This window comes from Pantherophis guttatus, chromosome 5 (genome assembly GCF_059756535.1).
Source record: "Pantherophis guttatus breed Tessera chromosome 5, ASM5975653v1, whole genome shotgun sequence".
In the NCBI taxonomy this organism is placed as follows: Eukaryota; Metazoa; Chordata; class Lepidosauria; order Squamata; family Colubridae; genus Pantherophis; species Pantherophis guttatus.
In genome coordinates, this window is record NC_142067.1 from 60,757,170 (window position 1) to 60,784,199 (window position 27,030).

Here is a 27,030-nt window from a genome sequence, read left to right on the forward strand (position 1 = left end):
ATCTTCCGACTCTGGTAACGAAACTGATTTTCACAATAAAAAGAAATAAAATGAGTTTCGCTGCCTAAGAGACCTAGTCCGTTATGCTATAATGTAAATTTTAGCGTGACAGTAAAATTTTATGTGGTTTATATTATGTGAAGCAATTATTGGGAGATTAGGAATAGGAATTAGAAGCATTTAAATTGCAGATGCCATACTGGGATTATATTTCATCCATTTAAGTTTGTATAAACTTGGTAACAATGTCCTTTTGCATAGTATAAACATTTTAGATAAAATAAATATGTATAAATGTATTTTCTAACGTGATTGGATGCGTGATACATACTATAGGTATTCAACCGAAGATGTGCAGTTTACCTTTTCTTTCAGTTTTATATATTCTGCATAGAGTTTGTCATAAGAAAATGACTCATTTATTGTTGAATCTTTAACAGTTATGCTTATCTGAAAGTATTGTATATGTGTTTATTATTTGTATAATTGAGATTTCTTTTATAAACAAAATGTAGGCTCATAATATATTGGCATTTGCATATATTTTGGAATGTAGGGCAATATACCGAGAGGATACTTTTTGTAGTCTAAAATTTAATATTCTTGCAATCTTTTATGTCATAGTGTTTATTCTTTTTTTTTCTTTTTAAACCAGATTACCAAGAAAAACTGATATGGAAAGGTGAGTAATTATTGTTGGTTGTTGGTTGAGTATGATGGTTGTACAACTCAATGAGAGATAGTTGAACTTTGTTGAGCTATAGAAATATTGCTATAGAGCAATATTTTAATGCAAAGTTTGAAAATCAAAATACATTTGACTGCTTTACACATATGATAGCTTGATTCTGTGGAAATAATCTATTTGCTTACAGTGCAAATCGAAACTACAGTTTTGTATTGCCTGTAGATCATAATGTTGATTTGTGCTTATTCTCTATTTAAAGATTACTATGTTTAAAAAGTTTCTGCAGCTATCAAGGAAAAAATGTACTGATAGATTACTATTTTAAAAGAATCACATTTGATGAAGACTCTGCTGGTTTACAAGAATTTATCTGATGGGTGGCACAAAATATCTTCTTTTTGATAGCAAAATAAATTGCTAGTTTTATTTTCAGGCAGTTTAAGAAGCATTTCATTACAGTAGCTAAATAAGACTTTCCCCCACTCTTTTGCTTCTCTACAACTTTTCTCATAAGCAATATAGAAACAACAGAAACAATTATTTATGTAGCTAGCCAAACATTTGAAAGTTAATGATAGGTAGTCTTCGACTTAAGACCACAATTGAGTCAAACATTTCTGTTGCTAAGCAAGGCAATTGTTAAGTGAGTTTTGTCCTATTTTATGACCTTTCTTGTCATTGCTGTTAAGTGAATCTCTGCAGTTTTTAAGGTAGTAACACTGTTGATAAGTGAATCTGGCTTCCTTGTTGACTTTGCTTGTCAGAAGGTCACAAAATGTAATCACGTGATCCTGGGATACTGCAACCATCAGAAATATGAACTAGTTGTCAAGCATCCAAAATTCTATCATGTGATCATGTGGGTGCTGCAATAGTTGTAAATGTGAAAAATGGTCATAAGTCATTTTTTTCACTGCTGTTATAACTTTGAATGGTGACTAAACGAACTGTTGTAAGTCAAGGACTACTTGTACTAGATATTTGTTCAGTCTCCCATGTTGACTAAGTGCATGTAGTGCTGTTTCTAGATTCCATTTGTACTTACAGTTAAATAAAGGGGTTAATTCTACAGATTGGCAATCTCTTGAGCTAGTATGATGTGCTCTTCCTCTGTCTCTTTCATTTCCCCTGAAGCTATCTATATTAGGAATAAATCTTTCTTACCACCGGTTTATCGGGGTTTTTGGTCCATCTGTCTTGTTTCAGTTTTTTCAAAACAGCCTGCAACAGGCTAATCTTCAGCAGTGTAACATGCACACACCATCTCAAAGTTGCCAGCTATCTTTTCTCCTTTCCAGATGTCCATTTAACTATTTCAAGTTTTACCAATTCCTCCCTCCCCTTTGTCAGGACAGCAGCAATTCCTCCTGTCATTTTATATTCTGTTTTATCTTTAATTGCTACTCTGTTGCTCTCAATTTAAAAAAGCAGTGTGTATGTTTGGGTGACTATGTGAAAAGATGGCAGCAACTATGGCTATAACATGCTATCACACACATAACCATGTTTTTTTTTCTTCCTAACACAAATTTCACAGACTACTACATCAATTTAAGATAGCACCTGATAAAAAATATTATTTTAGATTCTATAGTCCGATGTTAATTATAGCTAAGAAAATAGAAAATCCTAACTAAGAAGCATTCACAATTTCAAACTATCATTTTAAGTGGGATTATAGACAGTGGTTTAACATTTGTTTTATTTATTAATCAAATTTCTAGACTGTTGATGTTGAGCAACTCATATGTTGAGTTTAACATATGCAAACCATACAATCAAAATAAAATGCAAAGATAGCATAATCTATAGGGAACATCAGCCAAATTTTCTCCTCCATCAGCAGACAAAACAACAACAGATATGCTAATCCAAGTTTTCCTTGAGAAAAAGTTATATTTATAGTGCTCTTTTAAAGGCTGGTAAGGTGGGGGGGGGGAGCGTCATACAAATTTCATGGGGATGCTATTCCAGAGGGTAGGTGCCATTACAGAGAAGTCTGCTTCCTGTGTCCTATAGGTAGTTCTGAAAGCCCATGTGGATATTTTTCTTTTGCAATTTTGAGAATATTTTTTCTGTTTCTTTCATAATATTTCCTAATTCTGCCCTTAGTGACTCAAGTTCTCTTTTTCAGAATAAGTGCACCACATTTGTTCATTATATTGGTAGTAGATTTTGTCTCTATGCTTTTCAGATTGGATAAGACTTCTCAACACACCTATTTCCTTTAATTTTCTGAGTTTAATTGATAATTAACTGATTATTTGTACCAATAATTACTGGCCTGTACCACAATTTGCATCTGGAAATATCCTGGTTGATTTGGAGTTCACTTCTCTGTCTTGTGTTTTCTACAATGTACTCTACTTGATTTTGATGTCCATGTAGGAAAAAATGTCTTAATATTGAAGCAGCAGTTGGTCAAACTCTCTTAATCTATGTTTTACATTATAAGTAATCCTTGACTTATGGTGGTTATTAAACCCACAATTTTGTTGTAAATTGTGATATTTATAAAGTGGGTCATCATGTGAGCACACCCGATTTACAAGCATTTTTGCAGTGGTTATTAATTGAATGCAGTAAAGTGAATGCCGTGGTTCATAGAAGGACCCGTTGTTCACTATGAGGCAGAAATAAAGGACTGTTTTCAAAAAAATGTTGTAAAACAGTCATGTGACCATGTGATGCTACAAACAGCTGTAAATGAAGGCCAGTTATCAAGTGCCCAAAATGTGGTCACATGACTGTGTGGGGGTGAACAGTGGAATTTAGAATCTAGTTTGTAAGTCCCTTTTTCAGGGTTCATCAGAACTTCAAATGGTCACTAAGCCACCAGTCATAAGTCAACTATCTGCAGTTTACCCAATTCAAATCATGCTGTGATTGGAAATTCCACTATATTTGTACAATTTTTTCTTCACATTTATTTCTTTAGTACTGTAGATCCTTTGCTTTACCTTTTATCATGCCTATTTTGCATAAAAGGATCCCTTGGTCTGAATTTCTCTTCGCTTTTTCATTCAATTGTTATCCCAACTAATTGTTTCTTATTTAGATGAAATTTATTATCTTGCTCATGTTTGGAACATAGTATTTAGTTGGGCAAATTTTCCTTTGTTGCCTTTTGTACTCTGCTTTTCTTTACTATATTCAACCTGTTGTCATTTTTTCTTTAGTTCTTTGCATTTGGAAATTTTTGCTTAGTCTTTAATGATGCCACAATTTTAACCCAGAGTTCTTCAAGCACCTTGTTTATCTAATCCATTTATTAATTATATAGAATATATAATTATAATCCTGTCTTTTGGGGCTGATGATTTATTTAGATAACATCTGAAACATAATCAGTATTTTGTGTTATTTTTTCTGATTAAACACAGATTTTCCATCTTTGCTATGTAATCAATTGGGTGTTGTCAGTCCAATAAGTTGCTTTTTGTGAGTGTTGGATTTCTTGACAGAATACTGTTTTTTGTTTCATTTCCTATAAGACCATTTTCCCTATTTTAGATCCTATTCTACTTAAAACATTAGCATCCCAGTTGATGCTATCAAACGAAATAATAGTTTTAGTGTTATGTTTATATGGTTTTGCAAATTGTCATAGAATTAGAACAGTTAAACTTCCATTTCCTTAGTGTATGTATGTATGTATGTATGTATGTACCATATTTTTCGGAGTATAAGATGCACTTTTCCCCCCCCTAAAAGAGAGTGAAAATTTGGGTGCATCTTATACACCGAATGTAGCCCCGGCCACCCACCGGCCCCCACCCTTTGGCCTCTGCCTCCCAGCAATTTGCCTCCTTGCAGCAAACAGTAAACATCTGGTTTCAGCACAGCCTGATTAGCAAAAGCAGCTGATTGTCAGTTGGATCGGCCTCCTGACCATCGGCTATTTCAGGCTGCAGGGATTGCCATTGCAATTGCCACCTCCGCGCACCGCATTTTCGGTCTCTGCTGTTTGCTGTTTGCTGCAAGGAGGCAAATTGCTGGGAGGCAGAGGCAGACTTTTTTTTCTTGTTTTCCTCCCCAAAAAAGGTAGGTGCGTTTTATAGTCTGGAGCGTCTTATACTCCGAAAAATACTGTATGTATGTATGTATATGGGTATAAGTATATAAATATGTATGTATATAGCATGTGTATATGTGTGTTATGTATGTGTACACTTATGAGAGCAAGCAAAACAATTTCATTTTTAATGTGTGCCAGTGTGCCCACAGTAAAAATGACAAAGGTTATCTATGTGTGGTTGGAGTTAGATTTAGTATTTACTAATGATTGGTTAGCATTGAATTCAGATAATTCTGTTATTGTAGAGATTGTATCCTAGTATACACTTTGACACTTTTTTGTTAATAATACTGGGTACTCAATTTCTTCTATTATTTTCTTCTTCAGTAGATGTCATATTCCCTTAATGGGAAATAAACCATTCCAGTCTAGTTTGCTGATTTTCAAAAAAATTAATGTTTCACTCTCGACATTTCTACTTTGACAATAGTTTTGACATTCCATATTGTCAGTGCTATATTATAGATACCTTTCTTGCACAAATCCTTCCGTAGGGAGGCCATTCCATTAGAAGAGGGATGCAACTGGAAAATATGTTAGGCTGTTGGTTTGAGCTATGGGCTTGGCAATTTGGTTGCAAATGTTTCATCACCATTTGAGGAGACATGATCAGTGCACTTTGAATTGTGCTCATCTGGCAGAACAGTGGCCGTTAAATACCTTTTTATGTGATACAAATTAGTCTGAATGTTGTTTGTTCAGATATTTCTGAGTCATATCCAAATAAACAACATTCAGACTAATTTGCATCACATAAAAAGGTATTTAAGGCCAGTGTTCTGACAGATGAGCACAATTCAAAGCACACTGACAATGTCTCCTCGAATGGTGATTAAAGGTTTGCAACCAAATTGCCAAGCTCGGAGCTCAAACCAACATCCTAACTACCAACCCGAGCTACTAATATTCAAACACATTTCAACCATTGGAAAATATTCTCAGCAAGGCCTTGTCCCCTTCATTTCACATAAGTGACAGGTTATTAATAGATGTTGGTAGTTTATAAAAACTAAGCAAGCTGGATCTCTAACTATATCAACAACTGGATGTTCTCTTTAACCAAACCATATCAGTGTTGCTAATGTACTTAAAATCTGCTCTTCATTAATGGTTTAGATAGCTTTTTACATGGGATGGCTTATTATAGCTTATGTGGACATTTTCATTACTGTCAATGTCCATTTAGCTTCCTTAACAGAATACCGTATTTTCCGGCGTATAAGACGACTGGGCGTATAAGACGACCCCCGACTTTTCCTGTTAAAATATAGGGTTTGGGCTATACTCGCCATATAAGACTACCCTTCTTCCAACGCACACCAAATAAAAATTAAAAAACATCAACTGGCTCACCCACAATGTAAAAGCAGCTGTGCTAGACCCAAAATGGCCCCTGCAACAAGCAGGAACCTTACACAGCCACAAAAAGCTCCAAAAAACAACTTTCACACTTTACACACAAACAACACAACACAACTGGCTCACCCACAATGTAAAAGCAGCTGTGCTAGACCCAAAATGGCCCCTGCAACAAGCAGGAAGCTCACACAGCCACAAAAAGCCCCCCAAAACAACTTTCACACTTTACACACACAAAATTCCACATACAGCTTTGTGAGATTTTGTGTGTTTGTGTAGTTAGAGTGAAACACTACAGAAACACACTAAATCTCAGAAAGCTGCACAAATATTATTTTATTTTATTTTTATTTTTATATGAAAGCTAAATTTAAAACTTCCTAAACTTTAAATGGCTAGGTCTAAAAAAAGAACAACTAAAAAAAAAACCCAATTAACTATTTTTTTTAAAGATCCCAAAGGGGAAAAAAACTTACCCAATAGAACAGGGGTCTCCAACCTTGGCAACTTTAAGACTTGTAGCTTTGTTTTGGTGGCTGAGAAATTCTGGGAGTTGAAGTCCACAACTCCCTGCCTGCTTGATTGCAGGCAGGGAGTTGCTTGCTGGTGGAATGGATTCAGGCAAGTGAAGCAAGGCAAGCGTTGCGACTAGCAGCTAAGGTAAGCAAGCTGGAGGGGGAAAACTTTTTCCCTTCTCCATGGCTCTGGCGATCCCAGCTGAGTTGTCTGATTAGCAGATCGTCAGAGCTTGGATTGCCAGAGCCATGTGAAAGGAGAAAAGTTTTTTTCCTTCTCCATGGCTCTGGCGATCCCAGCTGAGTTGTCTGATTAGCAGATCGTCAGAGCTTGAATCGCCAGAGCCATGTGAAAGGAGAAAAAATTTTTCCCTTCTCCATGGCTCTGGCAATCCCAGCTGAGTTGCCTGATTAGCAGATCGTCAGAGCTTGGATCGCCAGAGCCATTTAAGGCTCGTCAGAGCCTTTCGGGCTGGTCTTCCTGGTTACAGGAGAACGACACCCGGCTTATAAGACGACCCCCGACTTTTGAGAAGATTTTCATGTGTTAAAAAGTCGTCTTATACGCCGGAAAATACGGTACTCAGTTTCCATTTAATTCTCCAATGAATTGTATTTATCTACATTATAGAATATAGCAGTCACATGACCTCATTTCAGCCACTTGGCAACTGACTCATCTTTATGGCTGGTTGCAGCAATTTGTGGTAATGAGGTGAAATTTACAACAATTTTTGCTGGTTTCTGGCCTTTTCGCTGCTTTCCAGAAAAAAAAAAAACATTCACAGGAAGACATTGATTTGCTTAACAATCACTTAATGTTCTTTGTGTTTAATGTCTGCTGTACAAAAAGTCACTAAACCAGGTTCAGTCACACAGGTACCTCAACTTACAACCATCATGACTTACAATGGAAATTTGGGGCTCCATTATAAGTCAAAATCTACCTAAATGGTTACATGCCTTGAACAGTGTTTTATTTAATCATTTGGGATAAAGTATTGTAGCTCATTCCAATCCATTTGACATTATTCATTCCTGAAGCAAACAGATAAGCTATATTTCTGCTTTGACAATTTCAAGTTATCTTTTATTTATGCTTCTCATATTCCATGTTCTGATTGGATATGTCTGATTCCACAGTACATTTTTATAATTTAATATTAAATCCTTGTTTAAGCAGCCCATATATTTTGAATCTATATTGCATGTTAGTGGCATTTTTTATTTTTTCAATGTACAGGTTCTTAGCTAATACCTTTATGGGTATAATTAGAATATACTTTTTTATATCAGTAGCAGGAGTTTCTGTGTTAAGTGTCTATATTGTCCTGAAATTGCACTAGAGTTGTCCATATCAGTCTATGTTAAAATAAAGTTGTTAATAACATGTCACTGTGAATACTTTTTGTTGATGTAATTCGGTTTTGAGGTTGGTCCCTACATTTCAGTTTAGTATTTTAATGCATGTTTTAATTAAATAGTAAATGTCATTGGTGTCTCCAATGCTGTAGGAGCGTTGATTAGACACTTATGCCACAAACTCTCTAAAATAAAAATATTACTATACAATATTATACATTTATTATTTCTTTTTAAAACCAAGACCAGGAGGATTTAAACTTTATAATAGTATTATCAAGAAAATGGAAAAATGCAGTTTAAAGTTTAAACTGTTTATATCTTGGCAAAAGAAAAAAGCAAATATATTTGTTTTCTACTATAGTAACTAATAATGAAACGTTCAGCAATTCTCCTGGGGAACTAGTTTAAGAGATATGGTGTCACTATGGAAAAAGCTTTGTCTTATATCCTGAAGATTTTACTTCAGAGAAACAAAAGAAACATCAATTCCAGTTGTACACAAAAACTGTTCAGAGAAACAGGCATAGCTAATGCAGTAGTGGTAATAGATTTGATGTGTTTATTTTCTTGATACTTGTGCTTTTATATAGGATAATTGTTTAGGTTAAAATGTAAAATGTAAATATAAATATATGATGCAGCTAACATTTTGATGTTAGTGGCAAATAATTCTTGGTCTGATTTATTATAGAATACCTGACAAACTGATATTACTTTTGAAAGCAGTTTGCTAAACCCAACTTTGCAATAAAGTTGTAGATAAATAGATAGTCAAAAAGAAATCTTTTTAACTATATATAATAGAAAAATCTTTTGTGACAGTTTCTTAATACTGTAATTCAGTCTTCGAACTGAATTAATCCAGCAATGCATTTATTTAAAATGCTTATTGTATTTTACTGCAACTACATTCCCAGTCCAGTGATGAGCATTAATTTTATCTGGTCATAATTATTTTCTAATATGCCCTTCTACAGCTGTTGTAACTTATTTGATCTTTATTGTTTTTCAAACTAATTTAACTACATAGTTTCTAAATAAATTTTTGTGTTGTTTTTTTTTTTTACAGGAAAATAGAAATAGTGCAGTTTGCAAGTCGTACACGGCAACTGTTTGTCCGATTATTAGCCTTGGTAAAATGGGCAAATAATGCTGGGAAAGTTGAAAAATGTGCGGTAAGTTTGAGTGTCCATGAGTAATGCCCAATGTTAGCTGGTGTCACAGATAGATAGGAAAATACTACTTCCTTCAGATGTTTTGGATTTCAGCTAATGTTTGAGGAGGTCTTGAAAGGTGTATGCTGTCATTCCAAAATACTTTTTCAGATGTCCAAATGTTGCACATCCTGTAACTGTATGTGAGATTGACCTTGGGAGACAGGGCAACAAGATGTAGCCAAGGGAATGATCAGATAAAAGGCAGCTTAGTCCATAGCAGGAATGTGGGTGGGGCAAGAGACTAAGAAAAGAACAATTTTCTTGGCCTGTAAAGGAGGGGAGAGAAGATAAACACTTTCAGAATTGCAAGATTTTATTAATGTAAACTTAGTTCATTTGGTGGTATTTTGTGTCTGGTCTACCTACTAATACTGACACATCCCTACTTATTTCCAACCCTTGAAATGCTTAGGCTGACTTGATTTTTTTTAAAGTTAGAAATAACTTATTTAAATAAACCTTCTTCCTGGAAATGTCAAATCCAAATTTCCCAGGGCAATGCTTCAGATTCCTAAGAATTATCAAACACCTTCTTGTAATTGGGTCCCCATGTAAGTTTGGCTTCTCTAACAATCTTGGACAAATTTCATTCAGCCTGTAACTAGACTATTTGGATTAATTGCAGATCTCTGGTTTTGCTTTGGACTGTTTGCTTTCTGTAGATTATGACTAAATTAGAATGCTTCTTAAACAGAAAATTATGCCTCTTGCATGGGGAATGAGTTGAATCTGGTTCCTGTCAGCTTCTAGTCTGAATCTGTGACTAGCCAAATGTTGCCATCCTAGTACTGTATTGCTTAGAACATTGCAGTAGCATTTCTTGCTAGTATCCTCCAATCTTTTCTGCTAGAAGGCAGATTTAATAAGATGACCTATAAGGAATGTGTCTAAAATTGTGCTTAAGGGGTGATTAAAACACGGGAGCAGGTCCTGCTGTTCTGTGAGTTTGGTAGTGATCTGAACAATAAACTTCTTTTTTCCTGTTATAAAACTTTCCAGGTCATTCAATGATGAATTCTTGCTTGTGTGTTTAATATATATGTATGTATGTATGTATGTATGTATGTATGTATGTATGTAGGTAGGTAGGTCTTTGGTTATTCGGGTTTTCTCCCGCGTAAAATTGGAAGTGTCTTGGCGACGTTTCGACGAAGTCTCATTCTTCATCTTCAGGCTGGTGTTTTCGGCTTCGTGCTTCTAGGAGCAATGTGTGATCGCAGCTGTTTCTTCCTTTTAACTGCCAGTGGGGGTGTGAACTGATTGGGTGGGAGCTTGACTGTGTTCTGATTGGGTGGAGGTGTGTTCTGATTGGTTGGGGGCTTGGCTGTGCTCTGATTGGATGGGGGGTTGGCTGTGCTCTGATTGGATGGGGGTGTGTTCTGTTTGGGTGGGGGCCCATCCAATCAGAGCACAGCCAAGCCCTCAACCAATCAGAACACACCTCCACCCACTGTTGTGTCATCCGCAAATTTAATAATTGCGTTCGTGTTATACAATGGGGTGCAGTCATGTGTGTACAAGGAATAAAGGAAAGGGCTTAGCATACAACCCTGGGGGGCTCCTGTGCTTAGTATCAGAATAGAGGAATGGTGAGATTCCCATCCTTACTGACTGTGGACTATCTGTCAGAAAATCCTTTATCCACAAACAAATCCTCTGATTTATGCCCAAATTGGACATTTTAAGAAACAACCTGTTGGCTAAACTGGTGTTAAAGCCAGAGCTATAATTCACAAATAACAGCCTCGCATATGTCCCCTGTTGTTCCAAATGATTCAATACAGTATGGACAACAATAGACATAGCATCGTCAGTTGATCTATCACTCCTATATGCAAATTGGTATGGGTCCAAAGTAGATGGAAGACTAGCCTGAATATAATTCAACACCAGCCTCTCAAAACATTTCATGACAACAGATGTTAAAACTACTGGTCTATAATGATTAAGGGATATCACTACTGTCTGCTTAGGGACTGGCACTATAATGGATGTCTTCAGGCAGGTAGGGATGGAGCACTGCGACAGGGATAGATTGAAAATATCCGTGAACACTCCACCTAGCTCTGCAGCGCAGTCCATATACATATACATATACACACACACATACACACATATATATATATATATACATACATACATACACACGCACGCACGCACACACATAGTTTATTGTCATTGTACGTATATACATAGTATACCCATACAATGAAATTCACATAACACCCAGAGACCAAGCCACATGACAATCCCTAGACACACCCCTACCCATCAAAATTCCCCATCCCTAAACCACCCAAGGTGATTTACCTGTAAGGTGGCAAAATTTTGTATAGCATAGAGTGTGCCAACAGTTGCCAAAATTGGTTATTCATCTCCCTTAGCATTTGTAGCAATTAATCCCCCATTGCTTTTTTATAACCATTAGTTCTACTATATATATTATTATCTTGTCTGGGTGTTTTAGAGGTCATTTTAAGTTATTGGTCTTTGACTGTTAAAAAAAAGCATTCATTCATTGTTCCTAAGTGATCTGTGTCTTTATGACCTTTTTCTCAGGATTTCCCCCCACTCCCTAGTTTTAGACTTAACAACAAAGGTGTTGGCAAAGGTGAGGAACTGACCACTGTAGTATCATGATGCAAACTCCTCCTCTTGGGTATGTTTGTCACAGGCTTTCATGCATGCACATAAGGGCAGAAACTAGTAATGTTTGTTTTATACTGATAATACATGTTTGTCTATAATTGCACTTTAAACAAATTCTAGAGCAGTGTTTCCCAAACTTGGCTAATTTAAGATGCATGGACTTCAACTCCCAGAATTCCCCAGCCAGTATGCCTGGTTGAGGAATTCTGGGAGTTGAAGTCCATACATCTTCAAAGGGTCAAGTTTGGGAAATACTGTTCTAAAGTAATGTGCAATAATTAAAACTGCAAAATAATACATACAGGTAGTCCTGGACTTACAACGGTTCATTTAGTGACCATTCGAAGTTATACCAGCACTGAAAAAGTGATTACAACTATTTTTCACACTTACAACCGTTTGCACCATCCTCACAGTCACATGTTCAGAATTCAGATGCTCGGCAACTGAGTCATATTTATGACGATTGCAGTGTCCCAGGGTCATGTGATCAGATTTTATAACCTGATAAGCAAAGTCAGTGGGGAAGCCAGATTCGCCTAACAACCGTGTTACTAACTTTAAATTCACTTTTTAAAAAAAATTTGATTTATATGCCGCCCTTCTCCGGAGACTCAGGGCGGCTTACAATGCGCTAAGCAATAGCCTTCATTCTTTTGTATATTTATACAAAGTCAGCTTATTGCCCCCACAACTGGGTCCTCAATTTACCTACTTTAGAAAGGATGGAAGGCTGAGTCAACCTTGAGCAATTAACAATTGTGGCAAGAAAGGTCGTAAAATTGGGCAAAACTCATTTAACAAATGTTTCACATAATGGAATGGAATGGAATAGAATCCTTTATTGGCCAAGTGTGATTGGACACACAAGGAATTTGTCTTTGGTGCATATGCTCTCAGTGTACATAAAAAGAAAAAAATACATTCATCAAGAATCATATGAGGCAACACTTAGGGACAGTCATAGGTTACTAAATAAGCAATCAAATCATACTAGGAAGCAAAACAATATAAATCGTAGAGATACAAGCAACAAGGTTATAGTCATAATTGGGAAGAGATAGGTAATAGGAAGGATGAGAAGAATAATAGTAATACAGTCTTAGTAAATAGTCTGACAGTGTTGTGGGAATTAGTTGTTTAGCAGAGTGATGGCATTTGGGAAAAAACGCCTTCTGTCTAATTGTTCTGGTGTGCGGTGCCCTATAGTGTCATTTTGAGGGTGGCCGTTGAAACAGTTTATGTCCATGATGTGAGGGGTCTGTAGATCTTTTCACAGTCTTTTTGACTCGTGCAGTATACAGGTCCTCAGTGGAAGGCAGGTTGGTAGCAATTGTTTTTTCTGCAGTACTAATTATCCGTTGAAGTCTGTGTCTGGTTTGGTTGCAGAGCCAAACCAGACAGTTATAGAGGTGCAGATGACAGACTCAATAATTCCTATGTAGAACTGAATCAGCAGCTCCTTGGGCAGTTTGAGCTTTCTGAGTTGGCGCAGAAAGGACATTCTTATTGTGCTTTTTTGGTGATATTTTTAATGCTGGGTGTCCATTTTAAGTCTTGAGATATGATAGAACCTAGAAACTTCAAGTTCTCTACTGTTGATACTGTGTTGTCTAGTATTGTAAGAGGCGGTAGTATAGGAGGGTTTCTCCTAAAATCTACCACCATTTCTACGGTTTTGAGTGTGGTTAGTTCAAGATTGTTCTGGTTGCACCACAAGGCTAGTTGTTCAACCTCCCGTCTGTATGCAGATTCATCATTGTCTCGAATGAGACCAATCACTGTAGTATCATCTGCAAACTTCAGTACTTTAACAGAGGGCTCTTTTGAGATTCAGTCATTGGTATATAGAGAGAAGAGAAGTGGAGAGAGCACACAGCCTGGGGGGAGGGGGGGGTTGTCTGTGCTAATTGTACAAGTATCTGATGTGATTTTGCCTAGCTTCATCTGCTGCTTCCTGTCTGTTAGGAAGCTTATGAGCCATTTACAAATGTACAGCAGAAGAAATTTTGGGCTCAATTGTGGTCGTAAGTCGAGGACTACCTGTACTCTAATAAAGATATCACAATAGCATTGGTTTATCTAGCCTTTTGTTTTTGATTTCGACTTCAACTCTCACACATTAGATGTGCTTTTTCTTTTCCACGCTTGGGCAAACTCTCATATATTCCCTGGTTTGGCTGTCTGTTTTGGTAGAAGCCAGGGTTTTCTCAATATGGGGTTCCCTACCCTTCTCACTGAGCTTGTCACCTGTCACAATTCTGTGCCACTGCTTCCTTGATTTCTTAGACAAGTCAACCCATACATGAATAGTAGTAGTAGTGCTGCTTAGACAAGCTATACTGCCAGATAACTATACAAATATTTCTTTAATAGGTTGTTATTTCTCCTTCTTTTTCCATGGTTCTTCAATAATTAATTTCCAGATTGTCTCACAAATGCATGATCTTGTGCATCCAACAACTGCACTTTCTTAATATAATTTGTGTATTTACTTAAGAAATATAATGTATAAGATTAACATTAATTATAATGTATTTTCTTATAATGACTCCAATATTTATTTTACCATAAATCTTGGCTTTTGGAATAGGTGACTTATAAGTAGTTGTGCTTCATAGGAACTTTAGAGATAAGTTAAGAATAAATAATTAGAGAAAGATTTTCCCCCCCCTCTAATATATATATATATATATATATTAACAGATGATATCAAGCTTTTTAGATCAACAAGCTATTCTGTTTGTGGACACTGCTGATCGGTTAGCCTCACTAGCCCGAGATGCTTTGGTTCATGCCCGTCTGCCAAACTTTGCTATCCCATATGCTATCGATGTGCTGACAACTGGATCCTATTCACGATTGCCAACATGTATACGGGTAAATTACTCTGCAATTTTAAATGGCTTTAAATGCCCTTCGCACATTATTGCAAGTGTAGTTTTCTTCATAGCTTTGTGTCATTTTTGAATATAGCCTTTTTGAAATAGTTTTAATTATTAGAATGTACACTAATTGGAAAATATATGCCAAATATTTCTCATTGATCTTAAGACACCTTGCTGGAATACATGATAATTGCCCACTATCAAATACAACATTAATATTGTTATTAGGCCAACTTAAAAATAAGATAGTTTTAAATTTTTTAAAACTATTTTAATGTTGTAAGCTTCCCAGACTTACTGTATATAAGTTGGGCAGCCATATAAATTATTTAACATATAAATAAAATAGTAGTTTGTAAATTTCTCCAGAACTTTGTATTAGGCTAGATTTAACAATATGCTCTGGTTATTGTGGATGAATAGTTTAATTATGAAAGCATTTGAATAAGATTATTGCTTTGAGCTTATTAGTATTTTATTAAATAATCATTCTATTATTATTTAATTGTTAATTATGTTGACTGTGATTAATTTCTAATTAAATTATTTAGTTTTATGATATGATATACTTTGTACCAGTTTAGTTGGGTTTACAGTTCTGTAATCTCTCAGGCTCAGTATATCCTAATTTCTGTATTTACTGGTTCTAATAACAGTGCACTGAATTTCTCTTGTTCATTTCAAAATTGCATGAAATTATTGTAAATATTTTAACTAAGCCTAGTATTAGACTCATGACTAATATTAGTCTATAGTATGAATGCCAAGGTTGGTCCTTGAAGTTTTATCATATGTGTTTCCTACTGAAATGCAGAGTAAGTTAAATTGGTATGATTTTAAAATTCACTTATCCGCAACAGGACAAAATAATTCCTCCTGATCCAATAACAAAAATTGAGAAACAAACAACGTTGCATCAGTTAAACCAGATTCTCCGCCACCGACTGGTAACCACAGATCTTCCACCACAGCTGGCTAATCTTACAGTAGGTAAGAACTGAAATTACTTATTTATGATTATACAGGATTTAATCTCTGAAAAATCCAAACATTCAGGAGAATGAAGCATGACTAAAGGATATGAAAACCTTTATTGATACCTGTCTACAAAATTTTATGTCAAAAAATAATTTGTTTCTTTCTGAGTTAAGTTCCTAAATTGATTGATTGCCAACTGATGAGCTTTATGAAAATAAAAATAATAAATAATGGTTGAGGATGAATGGCCTTTGTGGCCTTGAAAAAGTAGCAATATATGTCTGTCTACTGGCTCTGCAGGCTTTTGGATCCAAACTTGGTCTAACTTGACCAAGTAGTGGATGTGAATATGTGTCTTTAGTAGTGAAGTGGAGAAGAACATTATTCCACTCTAATTATTAGGACCTGTGTTTTAGCTAGCTTTCCTTTTAATTTCAAAACAAGTTGGAATTGGGTTAAAGGGAAGTGATATCTACAGTGGTAAGGAAATTAAAAGGGAATAAAATTAGATAGAATTTAGGTAAAGAAAGAAGACTAGAAAAGAAGATCTATTTAGGCATTATGAAAGAATTACATTGTCTGTAGTATGATGTCGGCAATCATCTATACCTCTTCCCCAATCTTCCTTTTTAGCAGCCTCTTCTGTTGACCCTTCTCAATTTATAGAAAATTATTCTTGGGTCTTTTTAATCTGTTTTTCTTTTTTTGCTTTGTATCTTGTTTTGTTATTTATTTTATTGAATTCTGTTTTTAGCTAATGGTCGTGTAAAGTTTCGTGTGGAGGGTGAATTTGAGGCTACTTTAACTGTGATGGGAGATGATCCTGATGTCCCATGGCGCCTTCTCAAACTGGAAATTCTGGTTGAGGATAAAGAAACTGGAGGTAATGCCAAAAGACATTATCTGATTGAAAGCTTACTTCTGAACATTTGTCCACAAGAGGTACACTTCGTTAGTCCTTCAATCAAAATAAATTTTAATGATTCCACAATCATCTCAAATCCTTCTGTCTCTGAAAGTTCACTCTTGGTTTTCTTGAAGTATTGGTAGCCACTTTTCAAACACTAATGAAATTGTTTTATGTTCCTGTAAAATATAGCACTTAAACCAACATTTTAAGTAGTATAAAGTCATCTTTTAAGAATATTTAGCCTTTTTATTTTATTTTAACGATAGATGGCCGTGCCTTGGTTCATAGTATGCAGATTAATTTCATCCATCAATTGGTCCAGTCCCGGCTGTTTGCTGATGAGAAACCTCTGCAGGACATGTACAACTGCCTACGTATCCTTTCAAGAGACTTGCTCCCAATTGATATGGATCCTAGAATACTTTTAGTGGAAAAATATATTTTAAACACAAAATTTAATGTTATAACAAAGAAAAAAGGTGTCTATTAAAACAAAATGTCCATTCAGCCCAAAAGGGATTTTAAATATTTTTATTTTATCATTCATAAAATGGAAATGCAATTTTATATATGTATAAACTGAATGACCAGGAGTGCTTAATATATAGGCAGATTTTACTAATTACATCTGAATCCACTACATCAAGATCTTGTAAAATGGAACGATTTGTCTGTTATATTGTGAAAAACTATTGGTTAAGAACAGGTAGTAAAATTAAATGAAAAGAAGAGCAATTCAGATATTTTAATCAATTTATAATGTCTTTATATGAAAGTTAAAGACATGCTTACCACAGAATTATGGTTCAGTAAAAAGAAAATATATTTCTGTGAAATTAATGAAAGAATTACAACTTTGTAGTTATTCATTTGCTTAGACTCCATACACATTGAGGAGTCCACATGGGCAAAGACATGCAAAAATCAAGATAACCTGAAAGGGATGTTTATTTCACAGAATTTTAGTTGTATTTGGGATTTGTGAAATATTTAAAACCAGTTATTATAAAGCATAATCCCTCTATATAGATTTTTAATATGCCATAACATTCTTCTTAATAACAACTTTCTATTCTGTTGATCAAGAATAGTATTATGATTTAGAAGAGATAGCAAGTTTTAGCTACAATGTAAGACTGAATTTACCACCAAATTTGTTGTTGTTAGTTGTGAAGTCGTGTCCGACACATTGCGACCTCATGGACAACATTCCTCCAGGCCTTCCTGTCCTCTACCATCCTCTGGAGTCCCTTTAACTTCATGCCTACTGCTTCAGTGACTCCATCCAGCCACCTCATTCTCTGTCATCCCATTCTTCTTTTGCCCTCGATCTTTCCCAGCAATAGACTCATCTCCAGTGAGTCATTCCTTCTCATTAGGTGACCAAAATATTTGAGTTTCATCTTCAGAATCTGGCCTTCTAAAGAGCAGTCAGGGTAGATCTCCTCTAGGACTGACTGGTTTGATCGCTTTGCAGTCCAATGGACTCACAGGAGTCTTCTCCAGTACCATAGTTCAAAGGCCTCAATTCTTTGGCACTCAGCCTTTCTTATGGTCCAACTTTCACAGCCATACATTGCAACTGGGAAAACCATAGCCTTGACTATATGCATTTTTGTTGGCAGGGTGATGTCTCTGCTTTTTAGTATGCTGTCTAGATTTGCCATAGCTTTCCTCCCCAAGAGCAAGCATCTTTTAATTTCTTGCCTGCAGTCCCAATCTGCGTTGATCTTGGAGCCCAGGAAAATAACATCTGTCACTACCTCCATTTCTTCCCCATCTATTTGCCAGGAATTGAGATCATGCCATGATCTTAGTATTCTTAATATTGAGTTTCAAGCCAACTTTTGCACTCTCCTTCTTCACCTGCATCAAGAGGCTATTTAGTTCCTCTTTGCTTTCTGCCATTAGAATGGTATCATCTGCATATCTGAGGTTGTTGATATTTCTCCCAGCAATCTTAATTCCAACTTTTGATTCATCTAACCCCGCCTTTCTCATGATGTGTTCTGCATATAAGTTAAATAGGCAGGGTGACAGTATACAGCCTTGCCGGACTCCTTTCCCAATTTTGAACCAATCAGTGGATCCGTGTCCCGTTCTCACTCTTGCTTCTTGACCCACATATAGGTTTCTCAAGAGACAAATGAGATGGTCTGGTACTCCCATCTCTTTAAGAACTTGCCACAATTTGTTGTGATCCACACAATCAAAGGCTTTAGCGTAGTCAGTGAAGCAGAAGTAGATGTTTTTCTGGAACTCCCTAGCTTTCTCCATGATCCAGCGTATGTTGGCAATGTGATCTCTAGTTCCTCTGCCTCTTCGAAATCCTGCCTTTACTTCTGGTAGTTCTCGATCCACATACTGCTGGAGCCTAGCTTGTAGGATTTTAAACATAACTTTACTAGCATGTGAAATGAGTGCAATGGTGTGATAGTTTGAACATTCTTTGGCATTGTCTTTCTTTGGAATTGGAATGTAAACTGACCTTTTCCAATCCTGTGGCCACTGTTGAGTTTTCCAAATTTGCTGGCAAATTGAGTGTAGCACTTGTATTGCATCGTCTTTTAAGATTTTGAATAGCTCAGCTGAAATACTGTCACTTCCACTAGCTTTGTTGTTGCTCAGATTTCCTAAGGCCCATTTTACTTCACATTCTAGGATGTCTGGCTCGAGGTCAGTGACCACCCCATCGTGGTTATCAGGGATGTTAAACTCGTTCTTATATAGTTTTTCTGTGTAATTTTGCCACCTCTTCTTAATCTCTTCTGCCTCTGTTAGGTCTCTGCCATTTTGGTCCTTTATCATGCCCATCTTTGCATGAAACGTTCCCTTCATATCACCAGTTTTCTTGAAGAGATCTCTGGTCCTCCCTATTCTATTGTTTTCTTCAATTTCTTTACACTGTTCATTTAAGAATGCATTCTTATCTCTTCTAGCTATTCTCTGGAATTCTCCCTTGCGCTGCTTACAGAGTCCATTGAGTGGGAGATTCCTCATCCGATTGGCCTCTGACTGAGTAAGAAATTAGACTAAACACACCTCCTTTTCCTGTTTAGCCCAGTTCCTTACTCAGTCCGAGCCTCAGATACTTGTGTTTTCCTGGAACTCCACTCATTGGACTCTCTAAAATTGAATTCTTTCTTGTTTGTGCGCTGGATTTCAGTCCTTTTCAAAGAATATTGGCAGAGGGGAGGAATTTCGCCAAACGCTGATCAGCTGTAGAGCGCTCGCTTCAGCAGCAGCTCTTATCGCTTCTAACAACCCAGCTATTTGATCGTGAGTTACCGGAGGGCGCGTGAGGGGCTGTGTTGTCGGCCTCGCGCTGTTATTGGCATTATTGATGTGGTTGTGGCGAGGCGTCAGAGGCTGGGTGCATATTGCTGTTTTTCTAAGTGTTTTAAGTGGAGAAGAGGGCGTGTGGGAGGCTGTGTTGCTCAGCCTCGCGCTGAGGGAATAGACAGAAGCCTCGTGGTGCCATGGCTCACCTCTTCCCTGTATTGCCTCGCAATTGACTCAAATAGCCGTTTGCCTCTTTTTTTGGCGTGTTGGTGTGACTGTTCCGTCGGTCCTGTGACATCCACTCTTTTTTTGAGCTAATTGCCTCATTATTGCATTTGTGTTGGGGAATTTGCTCACCTAACGGCTTCGCGCCATTTCAGAGCAGAACTGTGTTGTCAGTTTTCTCGTTTTAGCCACCATTTTTTTCCCACCTTTTCAGTGCTGCTGAGTCATTCGGCGCCATTTTGTTTTTCACCTGGGCCTTTTTTAATTTAGCCTATGTGTTGTTTGACTGTTTTCTCTATTGCCTTCCTGCATATTTCCTTCTGGGTTTATTAACTTTCCTGACATTCCCTGTTATTTCAGATCCTTTTGGGGCAGCGATACAGAGCTTCTTCTAATCCTTCTGATTGATCTGTTCATTCTTACTTCTATCCAAGCATGGCTGATCGCACCCGTTCCACCAGAAGTGCTAAATCTTCATCTCAGCACAAGGGAGGATTCAGATCCAACCTCTTATGCCTCTCTTTCTGCTGCTGCAGAGAAGGATGCCCAGAGGAGGCACATGGCTCTAAATAAGCAGTTTGACAAAGCAAAAAAGCAGGCTGAAGCCATTGTGCATTCTCCTCCCTCTGTCTTGCCTGTTCCCCTTGATCTCATTCCAGAGCAAACTCCGGAACCACCTCCCATCCAAGACTCCTCTTCTTGGTCTCCAAACATCGATTCCACGGCTCAGGGAGATCAATCCATGGTGAGAGAGGTTTTTGCGCAGGGAACTGAGGTCCCTTCTGCTGCTGTCAATCAGCCTTCTGCCACGTTCACTCCTACAGCGGCGGGGCTCCGCCCTCAGGAAGGTCAGTCCTTTGCCATTCCCCAAGAGATGTATGACATGGTTGCTCAGTCGGTGGCAAGAAGCATTGACTCCGCCCTTTCACAAAGGGGTATTTTGGCTCCTTCTTCTGTGTCAGCTCCAGCAAAGCCTTCCTCCAGGTCTTCTTCGCACTTGACTCAGGAGGCCCCTGCAGCTTCTCGCTCTCCTTCTCATTCTCATCACAGTGACCAGTCCTTTATTGATGATGAAGAGACCTTTGACTACTGTCTTTCTGGTGATGAGGAGGATCCCTCTTCCAGCAGTTCTCCTTCCACAGGCCTTTTCCGTCACGAGATGTTCAAGACTTTGCTGCACAAGGCCAAGGTCACCACTAACATGGGTCTGATTCAGCCTCCATCATTACCTGCTCTGGATTCTTCTGATTCCAACACTAGTCTTTTCACTGAACGGGTCGCTCAACAGGGCACCGTTCCTTCTCCAAAACTATTTGTGGACACTGTTCAACGTCAATGGTCACAGCCTGGCTCTATCTCCAATCCTAGTGGCCTGGATAAGAAGTTGTACTCCGTTGAACAGGAATTTGAAGAGCTTTTAAAACTTCCTGTCATTGATCCTCCTATGGTCAACCTGACTTCCCCCAGCATCCTTCCATCTGATGCGGCTGAAGGCCTTCTCATGGAGGACAAGCGAGCTGAAATATCTACATGTACGACTCATCTCGCCTCTGCATGGGCCATCAAGTCGGCTACCACTGCCTCCTTTTTCGCCAGGACATCCCTCATCTGGCTCAAGCAAATGCAAGCTAGAGTATCTCCAGAGGATACCCGTCTACACCAGGATATTAGCAAGATAGTTGCTGCCACTGAATACATGGCGGACGCGACACTCAACTCTGCCAAGTTCGCCTTCCGCGCCATGGCTTCCAACATCGCTTCACATCGCCTTCTCTGGCTCCGTCACTGGCAAGCGGACATGAAGACCAAATGGCGCCTGGCAGCAGCCCCCTTCAAAGGGGGGGCTCTGGTGAGGCTTTGGATCCTGTGTTAGTGGAAGGTAGGGACAAGAAGAAAGTCCTTCCCTTTTCGTCCAGACGATATGACAGACGATCTACCTTTCCTTACCGCAGGCAGTCCTTTCGTACCACTGAAGAGAGGTTTCAGAACCCACAGCCTGCAAGACAATTCGGTCATACCTCCGACAGACCTCAGGAGCGTCAACCCTTCAGAGATCGCAACCGTCAATCCCAGGGCAGATGTCCCTTCAGGGGATCTGGTTTTCGGCCCTATCGCAGAAAATAGCACTGTCACTCCCTCACATCCCATTGGTGGTCAGCTCACTCACTTCGCTGATGTTTGGCGTACCACGGCCACAGACGCATGGGCCATTCAGACGGTGTCCATTGGAGTCACCTTGGAATTTGTTTCTTCCACTCCACGTCGATTTATCCAGTGTTCTATCCCCTCGGACATTGGATAAATTCCAAAAGAGCGTCGATGGAAGCTGAGATTCTACATCTTCTCTCCATTCGAGCCATTGAACCAGTCCCTCCAGAACACCAGGGCTCTGGGTTCTATTCTATTTTGTTTCTCATTCCAAAGAAGTCGGGGGGGTTATAGGGCCATATTGGACTTGAAGCGCCTGAACATTCATATTCGTTATAGGCGTTTTAAAATGCACTCGCTACATTCCATCCTGAGTGGCATTAGATTGGGAGACTTATTGATCTCCAGGAGGCCTATTTACATGTACCGATTAGGCTCTCCCACAGGAGGTTTCTTAGATTTTGTTATGGGCACGCCCATTATCAATACAGGGCCATGCCCTTTGGCCTTTCCTCCGCCCCCCGTATTTTTACTAAGCTTCTAGATGTGGTGACGGCCCATTTACGTTCCTTCCCTATCAGACTGCAATGCTATTTAGACGATATTCTTATTCAGTCTTCCTTATTTCAACAGGCCAGTGAGGATGTTCGACTCACCATCGACGCTCTCCAGCAACACAGTTTTACCATAAATTGGGAGAAGAGCCAGTTAAGTCCTGCCACCGACTTGGTTCACCTGGGAGCCCACATCGACACGGTGTTGGGTCGGGTCTTCTTGTCACAGGAAAGACTTCTCAACATCAGGACCATGGTCCGACAGGTCAGAGCGCTCCGCAGGGTTCCACTTCTCCTGCTCTCCCAGTTGCTAGGGCAGATGATTTCGTGCCTATCAATCGTTCCCTGGGCAAGGCTGCACTCGAGACCCCTTCAATGGTTCCTCCTTCCAAGCCAGAAGATAGGCAACAGCAACTCATCCCTTCAGGTCAAGGTTCCTCCCAAGCTCCTCAAGTCGTTGCTCTGGTGGATTTCCCCCGCCTTGAGGAAAGGGTCCCCCTTTCTCGAACCTCACTGCCTGGTGGTTACCGCGGACACCAGTCTGGTCAGTTGGGGGGCTCACTTCTACTGCCAGTTCACCCAGGGGCGTTGGACTGCCAGAGATCTCTGCAACGACATCAACTGGCTGGAGTTGCGGGCTGCCCATCTGGCTCTCTGTTACTTCCAGAGTCATCTGTCGGGGCATCACGTTCTTCTACAAATGGACAATGTCACGGCAAAAGCCCACGTGAATCGCCAGGGTGGCACTTGCTCCAGAGTTCTCATGGACGAAGCTGCTCAGCTGGGTCTTTGGGCAGAGAGACACCTGCTCTCCTTACAAGCAGAGCATATAGCGGGAATCCACAACACTCGCGCGGACTGGCTGAGTCGCACTGACATCGATCTGGCGGAATGGCAGCTGCATCCCTCCCTATTCCATCAGATTGTCCAACTCTTCGGCCTGCCAACGGTGGATCTCTTCGCCACCCCGGCCAATGCACAGGTGACCCGATTCTTCTCCAGGTACTGGACACCGGGAGCAGAAGGCACAAATGCTCTATGCTGCCAGTGGCCTTCAGGTTGACTCTATGCCTTTCCTCCCATTCCTCTGATTCCGAAGGTCGTACGGAAGATCTTGGAGGAGAGAGCGGAAGTCATCCTGATCGCTCCCTTCTGGCTCCGGCGAGCCTGGTTCGCGGATCTAAAAGGTCTATCAATTGTTCCTCCTTGGAGGATTCCACTGGACCAAGTGTCTCTGCTTCAAGGGGCGGTGACACATCCAGACCCCCAGTGGCTTCAACTAGCCGTTTGGCTATTGAAAGGGACCTACTGAAGCGGGAACTTTTTTCCGAGGAAGTTATAGACATTCTCCTTGCATCTCGTAGGAATTCCACCACTTGCATCTATGAAGCCACCTGGTCCGCCTTCCATCGCTGGTGTGCCTCGTCGCACGTTGATCCTACACGGCCTCCATCCCGCAAGTCTTGCAATTTCTCCAGGTGGGTCTCAAGGCAGGTCTGGCGGTCAACACCCTTAGGCGGCAAGTTGCAGCCCTGTCTACTGTTATTTCCTGTAAGGGTCACAGATCCCTGTCCCTTCATCCCTGTGTCAGGTGTTTTCTGCAGGAAGCGGCCAATTTACGCCCTCCCGTCATTCACAGATATCCTTCCTGGGACCTGTGTCTGGTTCTGCAAGTCCTTCTGGAGCTGCCCACTGTCAATCTAAAGTTTCTGTCCTTCAAAGTCCCCTTCTTCGTGGCCATCACCTCAGCTCGCCGAGTTTCCGAACTGGCCGCTCTTTCCGTACACAGGGATCTATGTACTTTCCACTCGGATTGGGTCGTCTTACGTTTGGACCCCACCTTTCTCCCAAAGATCAATACCTACTTCCACAGATCAGAGGAAGTTATTCTTCCGGACTTCTGTCCCCACCCCGTTCACCACACAGAACGTCGCTGGCATAAATTGGATGTTCGTCGAGCGCTCAGTACATACATCTCCCGGACTGCTCCCTTCCGCAAGTCGGAATCCTTGTTTGTTTCGTTTCAACCTACCTCACTTGGCTCCAAAGTTTCTTCATCCACCATCGCCAGGTGGATCAAGGCCTGCATCACCCTGGCCTACGAGCATAGGAATAGACAACTTTCTGGTCGTGTTACAGTTCACTCGACTCGTAGTGCCGCCACCACCGCAGCCTGGGCGACACAGGCCCCTCTTCTTGAGATATGCCGGGAGGCTACCTGGGTGTCGCCAAATTCATTTATCCGTCATTACAAGTTGGACAGATTTGCGTCAGCTGAGGTGGCCTTTGGCCATAGGATTCTTCAGCGCGTCCTCCCTATGGAGGGCAGTTCCACCTCCTCTGTTTCTTCCCGCCCTGGGGATATTTAGCTTGGGTATATCCCACTCAATGGACTCTCTAAGCAGCGCAAGGGAGAATGAACTTTGGACTTACCTGAAGGTTCTTTCTCCTTGCACTGCGCGAGATTCCATACCTGCCCTTGCTGTGTTTTCTGTCTGGGTTTTTTTCCTTCTGTTTATGTTTCGCTCAGGATGTCAGTTTCTTCAGATTCAGACTTCGTGCGGAACTGGGCTAAACAGGAAGAGGAGGTGTGTTTAGTCTAATTTCTTACTCAGTCAGAGGCCAATCGGATGAGGAATCTCCCACTCAATGGACTCTCGCGCAGCGCAAGGAGGAAGAATCTTCAGGTAAGTCCAATGTTCATTCTGCATTCAACTGGGTGTATCTTTCTCTTTCTCCCTTGCCTTTCGCTTCTCTTCTTTCCTCAGCTATTTGTAAAGTTTCCTCAGACAACTCAGCCTTCCTTTTTCTTCGGGATGGTTTTAACTGCTACCTCTTGTACAATGTTGCGAACCTCTGTCCATAGTTCTTCAGGCACTCTGTCTATCAGATCTAATTCCTTAAATCTATTTGTCACATCTACTGTATATTCATCAGGGATATGATTTAGTTCATACCTGAGTGGCCTAGTGCTTTTCCCTACTTTCTTCAATTTAAGTCTAAATTTTGCAACGAGAAACTCATGATCTGAGCCACAGTCAGCTCCTGGTCTTGTTTTTACTGACTGTTTAGAGCTTCTCCATCTTTGGCTGCAGAGCACATAGTCAATCTGATTTCTGTGTTGACTGTCTGGTGATGTCGATGTGTAGAGTCGTCTCTTGGGTTGTTGGAAAAGAGTGTTTGCTATGACCATCGTATTCTCTTGACAGAATTCTATCAGCCTGCGCCCTGCTTCATTCTGTACTCCAAGGCCAAACTTGCCTGTTATTCTGGTTATCTTTTGGCTTCCTACTTTAGCATTCCAATCTCCCATGATGATAAGGAGATCATTTTTTGGTGTTAATTCTATAAGGTGCTGTAGGGCTTCATAGAATCAATTTCATCCTCTTCAGCACCAGTGGTTGAGGCATAGACTTGGATTACTGTGATATTGAATGGTTTGCCTTGGATTCAAACTGAGATCATTCTGTCATTTTGGGGATTGTATCCCAGTATTGCTTTTCCTACTCTTTTATTGATTATGAAGGCTATTCCATTTCTGCTGAGGGATTCTTGCCCAGAGAATGGTCATCTGAATTAAATTCACCCATTCCTGTCCATTTTAGTTCGCTGATTCCTAAGATGTCAATGTTCAGTCTTGTCATCTTGTTTGACCACGTCCAGCTTGCCTTGATTCATGGATCTTATATTCCAGGTTCCTATGGAGAAAAAAATCTTTAGAGCAGTGGTTCTCAACCTTCCTAATGCCTCAACCCTTTAATACAGTTCCTCATATTGTGGTGACCCCCAACCATAAAATTATTTTCGTTGCTATGTGTGTATATGTCAGCGATGGTGAACCTTTTTGGCGTTGAGTGCCAAAAGTCTGAGCGTGCAAGCGCTCATGCGCTCTCGCGTGCCAGGATCCATAATGCAATGGGCGCCCCCATTTGCGCATGCGTGCATGACCCCCATGCTCCTAATGTGCACGCACCTCACACTGCATATGCACATGCAACCCGCACTGTGCATGTGCGCACCCTCCATGCATGCACCCCCACTTTTTCCAAGAGGGCCGGCGCACCTCTTACCGGAGGACAACCAGTTACCGGCCCGTTCCCTGGCGAGACAGCTTTTCCCAAGCCAGCAGCAGCGCTCGGCCCCGCCATCTCGGCAGCGCCATATGCTGGCCGGG

At 39.8% G+C, this 27,030-nt stretch overlaps 1 protein-coding gene and 1 pseudogene across 9 annotated transcripts in view; both read left to right on the plus strand.

Annotated features, from left to right (window-relative positions):
• The window catches only part of MED14 (mediator complex subunit 14), a 99,239-nt gene that overhangs the window by 524 nt on the left and 71,685 nt on the right, over positions 1 to 27,030 (plus strand). For all 8 annotated transcript variants that reach the window (XM_034423832.2, XM_034423834.2, XM_034423833.2 and 5 more), the window contains exons 2-7: positions 656 to 682; positions 9,075 to 9,180; positions 14,578 to 14,751; positions 15,620 to 15,749; positions 16,492 to 16,620; positions 16,914 to 17,021. In XM_034423832.2, coding sequence (XP_034279723.1) covers positions 656 to 682; positions 9,075 to 9,180; positions 14,578 to 14,751; positions 15,620 to 15,749; positions 16,492 to 16,620; positions 16,914 to 17,021 — 674 coding nt within the window. The remainder of the gene's footprint in view (positions 1 to 655; positions 683 to 9,074; positions 9,181 to 14,577; positions 14,752 to 15,619; positions 15,750 to 16,491; positions 16,621 to 16,913; positions 17,022 to 27,030) is intronic.
• Positions 19,732 to 22,278, plus strand: LOC148113404 (uncharacterized; annotated as a pseudogene). The gene has a single exon (XR_015734493.1). The product of XR_015734493.1 is annotated as an uncharacterized LOC148113404 (transcript).